The sequence below is a fragment of the Apium graveolens genome, chromosome 2 (genome assembly GCF_009905375.1).
Source record: "Apium graveolens cultivar Ventura chromosome 2, ASM990537v1, whole genome shotgun sequence".
NCBI classification, from domain to species: domain Eukaryota; kingdom Viridiplantae; phylum Streptophyta; class Magnoliopsida; order Apiales; family Apiaceae; genus Apium; species Apium graveolens.
In genome coordinates, this window is record NC_133648.1 from 44,584,303 (window position 1) to 44,599,746 (window position 15,444).

General features: G+C 39.1%; 2 protein-coding genes across 2 annotated transcripts; both read right to left on the reverse strand.

The window, feature by feature from the left end:
* Positions 1–1,959: 1,959 nt before the first annotated feature.
* Positions 1,960–2,998, reverse strand: LOC141707354 (fasciclin-like arabinogalactan protein 11). The gene has a single exon (XM_074510479.1). It carries the CDS (start codon positions 2,849–2,851, stop codon positions 2,117–2,119), a length of 735 nt encoding a protein of 244 aa, XP_074366580.1. The 5' UTR covers positions 2,852–2,998; the 3' UTR covers positions 1,960–2,116.
* Positions 2,999–3,648: 650 nt separating this feature from the next.
* Positions 3,649–7,360, reverse strand: LOC141707353 (uncharacterized). The gene is made up of 4 exons (XM_074510478.1): positions 6,642–7,360; positions 5,644–5,728; positions 4,132–4,173; positions 3,649–3,900 (listed from the first exon to the last, which is right to left on the reverse strand). The coding sequence occupies exons 1-4, from the start codon at positions 7,203–7,205 to the stop codon at positions 3,836–3,838; spliced, it is 756 nt and encodes a 251-aa protein (XP_074366579.1). The 5' UTR covers positions 7,206–7,360; the 3' UTR covers positions 3,649–3,835.
* Positions 7,361–15,444: the final 8,084 nt, after the last annotated feature.

Sequence of the window (15,444 nt, forward strand, 5' to 3'; positions counted from 1 at the left end):
TTATGACAACTCTTCATCACTTTCAATTTAAGGTACCAATAAAAAATATAGTTATTTTTAATTTGCATCCCAACGGTTTAAGATAAATGCGAAATTGGTACATAACTTTCAAGATATACAATCAGCACCCCTCAACTATGAGACTCCTCACAGAAGATACCCTTTATGTATATCTCTGTCATATTTGACCGTGAAGTAACCGTCAGCCGAGGGTAATAAAGTAATTCTGCATTGTAACTATTGTACATAAACTCGGAAAATTAAACTAGTATCATCTCGTCACCATCATCATAATATCCGATCAGTGGTACAAGATGGAGGTGGCGCAAATTTGAAAGCATCTTGATCTCCGTTTGAAACTCAAGTTCCCCTTGCCGTGATGACTGATTCAACTTCTTGATTGCTACGGAGTATGTACCATTCTCCAAATACCCTTTATACACGTTACCAAATCCTCATGCTCCAATAACAAAATTGTCATCAAAGTTGCTAGTAGCTAGTTGAATCTCCTCTAAAGAAAATTTTCGGCTTCTAACAGACGACAATGATGAAATGTTCGTGTTAGTCGATTTTGACTTGTCCTACCGCCGTGAATACCACATCGACTTGGCGCCAACATCCTGAGATTTCTCTTTTCTCCTGCGGAATAATAGAAAACCTATAATTAACAAGAACAAAATCATCCCGCCGAGTGAACCTCCAATACAAGCTCCCACAAGCAGAGAGTGAGAGGCGTCATACTTTTGGTTGCCTCCAGATTTATTAGTTTCCGTTGGTGGCGATGGTACAGGTCCAGAATTGGGTGCAGCAAGATTACATCCGGGTTGACTCAGCTTAAAAATCTCCTACCCATTTAAAGTTATATTATAAAATTGAGGCGCGGCCTTGTTAGGTCGCAAAGTGAGCCCCAAGTCTGGCTTACACTTGCTACCATCCTGGATGGCACTAAAAAAAATAGTGTGGTCTTTATAGATTGGAACTCCTTTCCCCTCGGTCCAATATTCAAAAATATATGCTTCTTGCTCGGTTGTCTGTCTATTGATGAATATATCAAATACCACCTCACCAATGTCGGTGACTTCCATCCTATACTCGCAAAAATAAAGTCTAAGCAGATAAATAAATCCATAATCAACTAGAAAGAACCAAGTCATGTTGGAGATGTATTTATAGTTCTGCATTGTTCGTGTAGTGTAGTAGACATCTTTAGGGGCTTTGTAGGGTGGAGTTGTATTCGTGTAATTGATTGAGAATTCGATCAGTGGTATAACCCCAAGATCAGCCCCCGACAGAGATGGTCTGTCTAATTCCCATGAGCAAAACATTCCACTATCATTTGTCGAGGGAACGTATTTGCCCCCATATGTTTAACCAGTAAATTTTTTGGGTGCCATAGAATCATCAATATTAAAGTTTCTTGTATCTTGAGAATATCGACCCACCATTCTAATTGCATTTTGGATATCATCATATCCTTTGATGTACAACTTTTCGGGAATGGAAACAACTTCAATGACACTGACAAAGGCTGAAGAGTTTGGAGACGGTGTAAATGTCACCTCTAGTACACGACTCTGATGACGGTGATGACATATTCTTTGCCTAGAGTTAATGATTGGCGCTGGAGGTTGAGAAAGGCACTGAAGTTGGATAGAAGAATATGGTCTGCTGCATGGACGGAGAAGAATGATATAGCACTGTCAAAGCCATTTGAGTAGTTTGTTGGTTAAAAGTAGAGACGTACAAATTTATGTCTTCACTCGGTTGACCGTTAATTCACGGTCAAATATAATGGGGATATGCATAAAGAATGTTTTCTCCCAGGGGTCTCATAATTGACGGGTGCAGATTGTATATATTTAAAATTATGTACCCATTGCATTTACCTGAAACCGTTGTGATGCAAAATGAAAATAACTCTAAAAAATATGGATACTTACATAAAAATTACTATATTCATAGGTGAAAAACTTAAATTCCATTCAAAGGGATCAAATTTCCTTAGATCTCACAAAAAAAAAGTAACCAAAATTGAAGAAACAAAACATGTAATTATTAACAACCACTCAACCGCCAAGCAAATGAATCTTCAGCAATCACCAAAGCCAATTGCATGTTACAAGCAAAATCCCGCAACCAAAGAAATAATTCCCACAAGCAAACTTTTAGCTGTTAGACCACTTGAAGCTGATGCATCAGCTGTACCATCATCGGAGCTTGGACTATCCGCATCACCCGACTTTTTCTTCGGTTTCTTGGCCACCCCTGGTGCCGGGGCTGGTGCTTTGGGACCAAACATGGCCAATGGTAAAAGCACATTGTCAACTTGATACACTGCAAGGGTACTATCAGTGTAAACTGTGTTAGCAACTGTTGCATTGGTTACTCCAGTTGTTATATTTACGCTATTTCCTGAAGTAGTAACATTTAATGGAAACTGTCCACCAGCACTGTTTCCAGCTTGTGTTCTCAAAGGATTGCTAACGGTTTGGAACTGTGAAGTTGAAAGAACAGTAGGTAGAACATGGAACTGAATTAGTTCGACTTTTTCTTGATCAGTGAGCGAGTTTAAGGTTCCGGATTTAAGAGCTGAGAAGGCATTATCTGTTGGTGCAAAGATTGTCATGCCTTGGTTTGAATTGTTTAGTTGAGTATTGATTTGATCACCTACTTGAGTAATTTTAAGGAGACGTATAAGTGTCGTGTATTGTCCTGCTTTTTCGAGGATTTTCGTGACGTTTGTCGGAGCAGCAGGGGCAGGAGCTGCTGCTGGTTGAGCTAGGGTTGTGGTTGTGCATTGGATAAGAAGTAGAAGAGAAAATGTGAGAGGAAAAGACGTGTTGAACTTCATGTTTGGGTGTTTTGATGAGCAAGTGAAAATATATTGAAGTAGGAATGATATCCTTTAAGAGAGAAAACTAGGTTTTTATAAAGAAAGGAGAGATCTAAATCTAATGTTTGGTGAAATGGAAATGTGAAGGATAGTGAAAAGACAAGGAGTATTAAATCAAATGGATTAATTGGGTTGGTGAGAGGTAACAATATTTGTTAGAATGCTTATGTACATCTCATATTTGAGTGTAAACATGTGACATTGCTGAAGTTTGTATGCAAATATGATACTATTACAACTGATGATTTGCTTTGGAAAGAAGGAAAAACAGAGGGGGATTCTCAAGTGGTTGAGGAAAATGGAAAGTTTGGTCTAGCTTCAGAATCAAGCTTATTAGGACCCCAGAACATTATTAGATCAATGCGTGTTTCTGGGTTCTAGTCGCAATGTCATCATCACTACATAAGAATTAATAACATTGGAAAACTGCAACTTGTAGTGTATGTTTATTTTGCAGAAGAAAATAGAAACAGGGACCTGTGAAAATGTATAACTATAGATATTTATTCTTCTCTTTTTCTCAGAAAAAAAATGCTACCATCTCTGAAATATTTGTTATTGATATGTAACAGAAATTTAGAGTGTACGCCCTCTAGTCTTAGGTCCCCCTTTTACACATACAATTCAGGTGCTTGTAAATTTTAATTTGTATATGATGCTTTAAATTTGAATACGAAATATTAGCTTGAACGGTTCTTTTTAATTAATAAAACACTCAGGGCCAGTTTTCTCTAATCTAATTAGCAAGGTAAAAGGAAAATGAAACATGGCTATAAATTTTAATAGCAAACAGAAGATCATCTAGAGCCAGGAAATTCAAGCTACTCAGACACTCGGATGGAGCACTGAGTTCAGAGTAGACAGATTTTTTCTTCTTAACATTAACTAACTAAACAGGGCTACAACATCATTTGAAGCTTTTAGCATCCTGGCACAGCGCAGTTAGGTCTGAACCGATGGAATCTCTTTTAAGGCATCTGCAACCTTCACTTTGGCAGGAACAAAATCTACGTATACAAGCAAGCAACCATGAGAAATCATTATTGTCTACTAGCCCAATAGGAACAACAAAACAAGATATTGCTTCACCGCCAGAGCAGTGTGTGTGTGCCATGGGTGTGGGTGTGCAGTGGGTTTCTGCGGGTGAAATAATATTTAGAAAAGAACAAAAAAAACAATAAAAGAAATGAGGGAGAAAGAATAGAACTATAACCCTAGACTTTAGAGGAGAAAGGTACCTGCAAGGAAGTCAAATCTTGTGTTTCCAGGGATCAAAGAGGCTGAAACAAAATAAAAAAAGGCATTCTAAATAACCATTCATGTGGAAATAAAAAGAGAAGACCATAGCAATTGTACAATTACTGTAACATTAACCAATATAAGAAACTATCAGTACAAGAGATTTCCAGATTAGTTAACCTTCAGGCGATCAGATCAAGTTGTGATAAAAGATTTTTTTCGTAGGTAAAATATTAAATTCCCCAAATGAAATTCAATTTAATATACAACATAAATTAGTGTTGAACAAGTAAATTAAGAAAGTGACTCCTAGTTTGTTATTTCCCTTTATTAAGGGGACTCAAGACAGTGAAATCTGGAAAGTTTCCATGTACGAGTAAGATATAGGGTTTTGACAAACTATGTACTTTCCGCGTATAACATGCAAGAAAAAGATATTATTTTTTTTAGTCTTAGCCATCCAAAGTAGATCTAACAGGGGAAGCAGTGCCTCAATGGAGGTCCCTAGCTTATGATTGCCAGTAACCCGGACCTTGATAATATAGATAAAGAGAATTATAGATGTAGGTCTACAACATGTTTGCAACCCGTTTCTTGTTGATGTTCTAGCTGTACAAATAACTGTTAACAAGATGGATTTAAAAATTATTGACCAGATCCATTGTATTCTGAACAGTTCACTTTTTTCACCTTTAATGGTATGGAAGGAAAAAAATCTTCGCATACTGTTTTAAGCAAAATAAGGAGTGGGATATGCAGGTAAGAAGCATAGCTAACACTCAATTTCTCTTGAAGGTTTCAATAAAGTATTGCTGCATACAGAAATGGCTGCAACACAGAACCTAAGGAAAGTCTGCAATCTGCGGAACTATCCTCCAAATTAAATTGAACTCATAACTAGGTGCACACTACAGAATGGATCGCCAGTTTAGAACGAGGGAACAAAAACAGTGAACGAGGGCCTTGGCCACTCCGATTTCAACCTAGATAGAAGACTTTATAAAAAGGCAGGTTCTGAAGGAGGCACAATAACAAATATACAATTTTTATCAATTAAAATTTCAATTTCCTTTGGTTGCATTTGGCCTCCACTAATTTCTTTATTTACTAATATAAAAATGAAGCGCTAAAAAGAGGTTTACACTTGAGACTTAACTGATGAACCATAAGACTGCACATTACAATATAGAGAATAAAACTTTTTCCAAGAGTGGCTTGCATTTATGATCAATCCAACGACACACACAAGAAGACATAACTAAAACTCACTTCAAGATTGGAAAATTATAAGACTACAGCTGTAATCCAGTGAGTCCAGTTCTTTAACTGTGACTGATCTATAAGTACCCATCTCATTTGTTAATTTTCAGATAATAGCAACTATATAAGGAAGGTCATTAAGCCCCAACATAATGCAATCATTGAAAAAATTGCTTAAATAAACTTGCAACTACGCTTGGATGCAGATAAAAACAACAAATAATGTACTAGAGTAGGAAAAGAGATATTACATAGGTGCTGATACTCGATTTTTTTCTTGCCATCCTTAGAAGCACAAGCATAAGCCTTCTTAGAGAATAGTTCAAGAAACTTCTCCTGCAGAAAACAATTATATGTTGAAAATCATAACAAAAAAAATTCAGATAAGTGCATATATCTCATGGAACACGTGGGTAAATAGTCCTAAACATTAATCAATTCCAGGAAACGATTCTTCAAACAAGTCATCAAGAGAAATCATTACAAAATATTATAAGTAATAATAACCAACTAAAGGGACACTGGACACTTCTTTCTACATGGCATAGCTCCTATATTTGCCTACATAAAATATTAAGCACAGACCATCCAGTAAATCAGGAACAAGAGGTCGAGTTTGAAAATATAAACCTCCAGCCAGCTCACAATGGAATACACTAAAAATCTAAATTATTTTGAAAGATAAAAAATGTACCAATACAAGCCAGTAAGTTAGTAACAGTAACCCGTCTAGACCGTAACACCTTAAACAGAAATGCAATTTAGACCGTAATTAAGATCTACATACTTACTTAGCAGTGCATGCTCGAAGCAGCGAGAAGCGCATGCTTTTGGCCTTAGGTTTAATAAAAACCGAAGCGCATTACAGAAATAAAAAAAAAAAGTGGGGCAAAATAGCGAAGCACAAAAAATGCCCAAAAAAATATGCTTATTTGTAAATACGAATTTTTACAAGATCTGAACAGAATCTTTAAACCTCGGCTTATATATTTTATTTAATAAGGCTTTCTTTACTGTTATAAACAATAAAATGTGTCATTTCATGAATACACAAATAGGCTACCCTAAGCAACCAATCGGAACTACTGAAGTAATAATCACATAAACTGCGACAAACTTCATAAAAAATCAGGGAAACACATTCAAACAAACACATAACATCACATAGAAACAATTCACCAATAATCAAACACAAATTAACAAAATACACATAACAAAATCAATCAAAACCTCAAAACAAACAACATACCGAAGCTTTATTGAAGAGAAAAGCAGCCTCCGCAGACAACTTGATATCCGAATTCTCACTCTTAACAATCCGAGTCACTCGATTCATCGGAAATGCATACAGCGCACCATTCCCATTCTCCTCTACGGCCTCCTCTTTCTTGGCCTTACTCTTCTTCACTTTTTTAACCTCAACCTCCTCTTTTTTAGCAGATCCCTTCACCGGACTCTCAAATTTCACCTTCTTATCCGTCTCCTTCACTTTCTTCTTCGAATCGTCGAGTTTTCGGCTCGAATCTCCGGTTTTCTTACTCGTTTTCCCCTTTTTGCTCGAATCGGCGACTTTTTTACTCGAATCTTCGGTTTTCTTACTCGTTTTCGCCTTTATACTCGAATCAGCGACTTTTCGACTCGAACCTTCGGCTTTTTTGCTCGTTTTCGCCTTCTTGTTGGAACCAGTAGTCTCAATCTTCCTCTTCTTTGTAGCGATTGAGCTCAGAACTTCATCTCCTGTAGGCTCAGCTACTTTCTTAACATCTTCTTCAGCCTTTCGCTTGGAATTGGAATCTAGGGTTTTGTTCGCCATTTCTGAAGCTGAATTACAACAGTTGTGTGTGTGTGTGTTTAGGAAATAAAATGTTTTTCAAATGTTTATTTTGTAATTGAGCGAGACTATGAGCGAGTTTATATAGCAGCGCCAAATATGAGGTGAGGCGAGATTCTAGGGTCTTCGATAATTTGGGCTCGCATTTTAGCTATTCGAATTTGGGCTTACTTTGATGACGTTGGCATGATTTTAATGTCAGTATCATATATTTCTATATTTTCGGGGATACCGACTTAAATGAATATCTGCCTTCTTTTTTTCTTTTTTTGTGATTCATAATTGCCGCTTTCACATTTAAAGGATTTGTAGGTTAGAAATTCGGTCAATATAATTAAATTTGGACCCGTAAATATTTCTAAATCAAGTGATATTTTGAAACTTATAAATTAAGGGTGTGTTTGGCTGCGCATAATAAGTTGTTTATTTATTTATAAAGTCTTAAGTATTTATTGATGAGTTTTTGTCGACCCAATTTATAAGTCAAATTTACAATTTATAAGCTGATAATTTGAATGTTAGCAATGACGTAATTTTTCTCAAATTATTTTTATTTTGATTTTTTGTTAACTTTTATTTTAAAATATATATTTTTACATGTCTTTCTAATCTAAGATTTACGGATTAAAATAATTATATTTAAAATTTATTTATTTTAGTTTATTTAAGTAAAAAAAAATCTGGCATTTAATTAAAACACTTATTTGACATATAAGTATTTTTATATCTATCAGTTATAGGTTCCTTGTTCATTTTAATTAACAAGTTATTTATTCTAACATTTCTCAAACGAACACTAACACGTAAAATAATTAGCTTGTATATGTTACTCATCACATATTATTAATTTAACCGGTAGTTGAGTTCTTATCCTTTTGGTGAGGTATCGAGTCATTTTGTGTGTAATTAATTATTAAAAAAATATTAGTGCAAACAAATTTGAGGCATTCGAATAAAATTGAACATTTCTATAATTTTTATTGTATATTTTTCGCTTTAAAACTTCAAATATTATATGAAACAACTTAAAAATTAATTAAATGAAAATATTGTTTTTACGTATATTTTTATAATAATACATTAAATATGCTTATTCACATTACATTATATACACTTTTTTAAAAAAATTGTTAATATGATTATTTTAATAAAATATATATTTTTTATTTTTGTATTTCTGTATCTTATACCATGTATCTACAAAGTACAATTGAATACTACTCTTGATAGGGAATAAAAAAATCCTGATTACGTAATTAATGTTGCTTTAATTACACATGACTTGGGCCACGAAACCCAATAAGAAGATGTATGATATTCAGACCAAAAAGGTTAGCACATTGATCAGGCCTGATGGACCAGATCAGGCCTGATGGAACAAAGAAGGCCCACAACCCTGAATATTTAATTAATTTCGTAATTAATTAAGTAAGGGAAAAAACAGCTGTCAATATGAGTCCTAATAGGGACATGAATCCTTGTAGGTCATCCCTCAAATGATCTAATCGAATAATGGATCAACTTTCTACTTCCTAGGACTCCAAAGTCCATTCTGATTTTGAGACTTACCAACCAAGTCTCCTAACCCTAGTCCAATTCAAGGACTCCCAACATCTATATAAGGGGTCTCACCCCCACCAATCAGAACTACGTTTTTTGACTTGATCATTGGCAATCAGCAAGGTACGTAGGCATCTTGTTAAGGCAGATCGAGTCACGAAACACAAGAGCAGTCAAATCGAGCCTCGAAGCTCACGTTCCTTAATAATATATACAGCAATTATTATACCTTAGTTTTTGATCCATAACATTTGGCGCCGTCTGTGGGAATCACAACAACAACCATGGCGAGAACATGGAGAACAAGCAGCGTCCCTGAAGGACCCGCGGGGACAACCCAAACGATTTCGTCAACCGTGGAGGTACCTCCGCATTCAACCTATGCCGTCACCCAAGGAGAAGCCCAGGTAGGGGCAACTAAACCTCAACCTTAAGGGACGATTCCCCCGGCTCCTCAAGGTACGAATCCCCAACTTCAACAACTACATACACCTGTGAATTCTCGACCCATTGGGTATGAGTATTCAACTGTTGTGACCACTAACCCCCCTTATAGGATGTACCTTTACCCCGAGGTTGGAGGAAGTGGACATGCTGGATGGAGTGAAGCACGGGGGCAAACACCCCCTACATACAAGGTTTGGCTCCTATCCCGGAGGATCAGGAATTTTTAGGTCCTTATACTGAGAGAGACTCCGAATTTCGGATGATGAAGTGGCCCCAAGAAGGAGACGTGCTGGTAAAGAGCCGATGGCTTATGGTAACCAACGCCCTAGGAGTACCCAAGGGGTGAATTCCCAAGAAGTGCAGGAGGGAATCAAGGCCCATGAGGCTGAGATTCAAAGGCTGAAGCTTAACTTGGAGGCGCACCAGCTTCCCAGGCCCCCATTACCACATAGGGCGAGAAATTTTCCCTCAATCATAGACCTGGATGGTCCGACACGAAGAAGGGTTGTAGTCCCAAGAGCTGATCCAAGCAATCTTCTTCCCCTTGGAGATCTTGATGATACCATTTACTGAAGAGATAATGAATGCCCACATCTCAAGAAAGTTCAAGATGCCCACTATCAAAGCTTATGATGGCACGGGAGATCCTGCTAATCATGTCAGGACATTCTCAAATGCACTGTTATTGCAGCCCGTGAACGATGCTATTAAGTGGCGGGCCTTTCCTCAAACCCTATCGGGTATGGCTCAAAGATGGTATAGTCGTCTGCCCCCGAACTCTATCGGGCCGTTCAGAGAATTAAGTCAGGCTTTTATTAAGCAGTTTATCAGGGGGAGAGTGCATGAGAAAAGTTCAACATCCCTCATTAGCATTGTGCAGGGAGCAAAGGAATCCTTGAGAGACTACCTGAATCGTTTCACAAAGGAAGTTTTAAAAGTCCAGGACCTTGATGACAAGGTAGCCATGATAGCACTACAACAGGGACCTAGGGATGAGTTCTTCAAGATATTCTTGACCAAGCGCCCCCCTGAGAGCATGTTGCAGCTCCAAGATAGGGCCGGGAAGTACATCAAGGTGGAAGAGAGCATGAGGAAGACCGTAGTGAGCAACGAGCCTGCTGGAGGCAAGAAGCGGAAAACTGATCTGGAGTATATCGTTAAGGAAGATTGAACAATTACACTGGGGAAGGAAGAGATAGGAATAACAATGGAAGAAAGAACTTTGAAGATCATAGGAGGGACCAAGACGATCAGGGGCAGAATCCCCAACCTATGGGACCGGTGATAAATACAATCTTTGGAGGACCACGACCCCGAGGACCTGTGATAAACACGATTTTTGGAGGACCGACTGCTGCTGGATTATCCAAGAACTCCAGGAAATCTTATGCGAGGGAGGTTATGCATATTGTTGGAGAAGCCCCGAAGAGGGCCAGGACAGGAGTAACAATGGCTTTTGATGATTCTGATCTATAGGGTGTGAAATTTCCTCATGATGACCCGTTGGTCATAACACCTATAATAGGAAACAGCCCGGTTAAGAGGGTCCTTGTGGATAATGGTGCTTCAGTGGATATTTTACTCCATGACACCTTTTTAAGGATGGGTTATAATGACTACCAATTGACCCCAACCGATATGCCGATATATGGATTTGCGGGAGTGGAGTGCCCCGTGGAAGGGATAATCAAGTTGCCAACAACCATAGGACAGGAACCAAGGCAAGCAACACAGATGTTGGATTTTGTGGTGGTGAAGGTTAATTCAACTTACAATGCTATCATGGGGAGAACAGGGATACATGCCTTCAAAGCAGTCCCTTCTTCCTATCATTCAGTTATGAAATTTCCCATCCGGAATGGGATTGGAGAGAAGAGAGGAGAGAAAAAAATGGCTAGAAGTTGTTATGTAGCCTCTCTGAGGGCAGATGGAGTTGGGGGGGGCAAGTTCTGCCTATTGAAGATCTGGATATCCGAGAAAATTATGAGAAAAGAGGTAAGCCAGCAGTAGACTTGGTTTCAATTCCTTTAGCTCCCGAGGATCCTGAGAAGGTGACTTTCGTTGGAGCCACAGTAGAGGAGCCCCTTAGAGGGAAGTTGGTGAAATATTTGCAAGAAAATAGTGATGTGTTTGCATGGTCAGCAACTGATATGCCAGGCATAGACGCGGAACTGATTACTCACAAGCTGAATGTGGATCCAAATCGGAAGACAGTGAAGCAAAAGAAAAGAAATTTTGCTCCAGAGAGGCAAGAAGCTATAAAACATGAAGTAGAGAAGCTCTTAGAAGCTGGTTTCATTGAGGAGATACAATTTCCAGAATGGTTAGCAAATACTGTAATGGTGAAGAAGACCAATGGAAAATGGAGGATGTGTGTGGAGTTTACTGATCTGAATGACGCATGCCCTAAGGACTATTTCCCGTTGCCAAAGATAGATACTTTGATAGATGTGACTGCTGGACATGAGATGCTGAGCTTCATGGATGGATTTAGTGGATACAATCAGATCAAGATGCACACGGACGACATCCCAAAGATATCATTCATCACTGACTTTGGTGTTTATGGTTATCTTGTTAAGGCATTTGGTCTTAAGAATGCAGGAGCCACCTATCAAAGGTTGGTAAATAAAATTTTTAAGGATCTTATTGGCAAGACCATGGAAGTTTATGTTAATGACATGTTAGTCAAGAGTCTAGTGAAGAATGACCATATAACCCATTTGAGGGAAGCTTTCGAGGTCCTGGGGTACCACAAGATGATGTTAAATCCTACAAAGTGTGCTTTCGGAGTAGGATCTGGAAAGTTTTTGGGATTGATGGTCTCCAAGAGAGGAATCGAGGCCAATCCTGATAAAATAAGGGCAATCCTGGACATAGAGCCCCCAAAAACTATCAAAGATGTTCAAAAGATCACTGGAAGGGTTTCTGCATTGGGACGATTCATCTCAAAGTCTGGAGACAAGTGTTTGTCGTTCTTCAAGTTTTTAAAGAAAGTTAAGGATTTTGTATGGAGTGAAGAAAGCCAAAAGACATTCGAGGAATTAAAGAAATATATGGCTCAGGCCCCGTTGCTGGCCAAGCCAGCTTCTAATAAAGTTTTATACTTATACTTGGCCGTTTCAGAGAGTGCCTTGAGCGATGTATTGGTTAAGGAGGAACTAAAAATCCAGAAACCCATGTACTATATCAGTAAAATTCTGCATTGACATGAGTTAAATTATTCAACTATTGAGAAGTTTGCCTTAGCCTTGGTAATGGCTTCGAGAAAGTTGCGTCATTACTTCCAGGCTCATAAGTTTGAGGTGCTAACAAATCAACCCCTGAGAAATATCATTCATAGTCCCAAGGCTAGTGGGAGGTTGATCAAGTGGGCAATAGAGCTGGGAGAATTCGATATCAAGTATAAGCCACGAACGACAATAAAAGCCCAAGCATTGGCTGATTTCGTGGTGGAATGTACCATACCCAACCAAGAAGTCAAGGGCAGGAGGATACCATACCTCAAGACGAGGAAGTTGATAAGGGGGATAAGGAACAGGATGATAAGGAGAAAGAATATTGGGTTCTCTATTTTGATGGAGTATCAAAAACAAATTCAAGTGGAGCAGGTTTGGTTTTACAAAGCCCTGATGGGTTCTTGATTGAGTATGCCATGAAGTTAGACTTCCCGACCACAAACAATGAGGCAGAATATGAATCTCTGATAGCTGGCCTCGGCCTAGCAGGGACACTGAGAGTCAAGAACTTGAAGGTCTGTGGAGACTCGAAGTTTGTTATATCCCAGGTGAAGGGAGAGTTTGAGGCAAGGGATGATACGATGGCTAAATATGTCCGCCTAGTAAGGGATGTGATGATCCAATTCGATGAATGCCATGTTGAGCATATTCCAAGGGAGGAAAATGCTAAGGCAGATGCCTTATCAAAGTTTGCTTCATCCGAGATAGAGGAAATTCAGGAAGTGTATACTTCCGCGTTCTAAAGACACGAAGCATTGATGTTAAGCTTGTAGCTCCTATAGGTCTGGGGAAGTCATGGATAGATCCCATTAAGACTCATATTCAAACCGGTTGGTTGCCTAATGATGCTACTGAAGCACGGAAGAGCATTAAGATACTCCTTGATAGATAGGATTTTGTATAAAAGATCTTATGTAGTTCCTCACCTAAGATGTCTCAGACCCGATGAGGCACGCTTGGCTCTTGAAGAAGTGCATGAAGGTATCCGTGGGCAACACTTGGGGGACAGGGCCCTAGCTCATAAGATAACCCGTTTAGGATTCTATTGGCCAGAAATGATGGTTGATGCCAAAGAATATGTGAAAAAGTGTGACCGTTGTCGGAAGCATGCACCTGTCGTTAGACAACCCCCCAAGATGCTGACCTCCATCAACTCGCCCATCCCCTTTGCTATGTGGGAAATGGATATACTGGGGCCTTTCCCTATGGTCATGGCATAAAGGAAGTTCCTGATTATATCCATTGATTATTTTACTAAGTGGATTGAAGCCAAGCCTTTGGCCAAAATCACAACTAAGCAGGTTGCACAATTCCTGTGGGAAAATATCATGTGCCGGTATGGAATTCCCCGCATCCTAGTCACTAACAATGGAACACAATTCAACAATGAGGAATTCAAGAAATATTGTGAGGAGAATGAAATTGAGTTACGATTCACCTCTGTGGCTCACCCGCAAGCCAATGGGTAAGCGAAAGTGGCGAATTGAATAATCCTGGATGGACTAAAGAAGAGGATCGAGAAGTCGAGGAATAACTGGGTGGATGAAATACTCCCAATACTATGGGCCTATAGGACTACCTGTAGAGTCACGACTGGAGCAACTCCCTTCATGTTAGCATATGGGGCAGAAACAGTTGTTCTTGTAGAGATATCACATTCCCCCCAGGATTTAATCTTTCAATGCTCAGGAAAATGAGGAAGGGCAAAGGTTAGCCCTGTATCTAATTGATGAAGTGAGAGATGAGGCACATGCGAAGATAGTGGAATATCAGAAAAAGGCTTCATTCTACTACAACCTAAGGGTTAAAGAAAGGTTCTTCAAACAAGGTGACTTAGTCTTAAGGAAGGTGGAAGCTTCTGGTGTAGGGCAGAAAGGGAAGCTTGCCCCAAATTGGGAAGGGCCATACAAGGTCAAGAGTGTTCAAGGTAGAGGAACCTACAAGCTTGAAACTATGGATGGTTTTGAAGTCCCGAGGACTTGGCATGCACAAAACCTGAAGATTTACTATATATGAAATGGTTGAGCACGATTCTCACTTGTCAAGATGACAAGTAGGTTGAAAAGCACCTTGAAGCTTTTCTTGCTTAGGATTTGCATATTTTAGTTTTGTTTTGAGGTTTATTAAGACTGGTGTAAGGGATGAATCCCAACAATTTGTGAAATTCAGAAAGTTTTCAAAATATGTTTTGAATTCCAGTAACAAAACAAGTAAACTAAGTGCATGAGATGAAAGCATAAAGTTCGATAAATAAAACAAGTTCAAATAAATAATACAAAGTTTGATAAATAAAGTCTCGAAGACAAGATAAAATAGATAAGCCATGCAGGGCTGGAAAAACTCTAAGGAGCAGATGTGCCCTCGGCTCCACATCATCATCTTCTCCGCTCTCGCTGGAAGTCTCTGTCGTCTCAGATAAGGAACTATCATCGTCAGCAGGCCTGGAAGACGACTCGGGAGGAGGAAGAAGCAGGTCCTGAGGGATACGATCTGAGATAACCACTCGGGTACGAAACCTCTGCAGTAAAGCCTCATCATCAGGACAAACATAGTCCACCGGGTTAATATCAGGACATGCCTCGTTCAAGGTCCCAAGGGTCATGTCCCAGCCAGTCCTAAAAAACCCAGGAAAGACTGAATCGTCTCTCACCCTCATGGACTGGCTAAACTTCTCCGAGTCCAAATAGTTGTCAATCGCCTTATCTTTCTCTGACCTTAGCACCACCAGCTCAGCATTGGACTCTCCGTGCTCGACCTCCTTACGCTTCAGCTTCCGCTCCAAAGCGGCGTACTTCTTCTACTGCCTCCTGAGGGCATTATCAGCTTTGTCAGAGGCCCTCTTCCATGATTCAGCTTGCCTCACAGCGCCTTGGAAGTAGGCGTTAGACTGAAACGAAACAATAAACAAAAGTGTAAGGCAAGTGAATGCTACAAGTAAGAAAGAAAAATTTCAAGAAATAATCATACCGAGGCTA

What these genes read in the sequence shown, in the direction of transcription:
- LOC141707354 (XM_074510479.1), bottom strand. Translation starts at nt 2,851, where the DNA reads ATGAAGTTCAACACGTCTTTTCCTCTCACATTTTCTCTTCTACTTCTT.
- LOC141707353 (XM_074510478.1), bottom strand. Translation starts at nt 7,205, where the DNA reads ATGGCGAACAAAACCCTAGATTCCAATTCCAAGCGAAAGGCTGAAGAA. An exon ending in TTCTCTTCAATAAAGCTTCG is followed by an intron (nt 5,729 to 6,641) that starts GTATGTTGTTTG and finishes TGTTTTCTGCAG; the next exon opens with GAGAAGTTTCTTGAACTATT. An exon ending in AAGATTTGACTTCCTTGCAG is followed by an intron (nt 3,901 to 4,131) that starts GTACCTTTCTCC and finishes TTGTATACGTAG; the next exon opens with ATTTTGTTCCTGCCAAAGTG.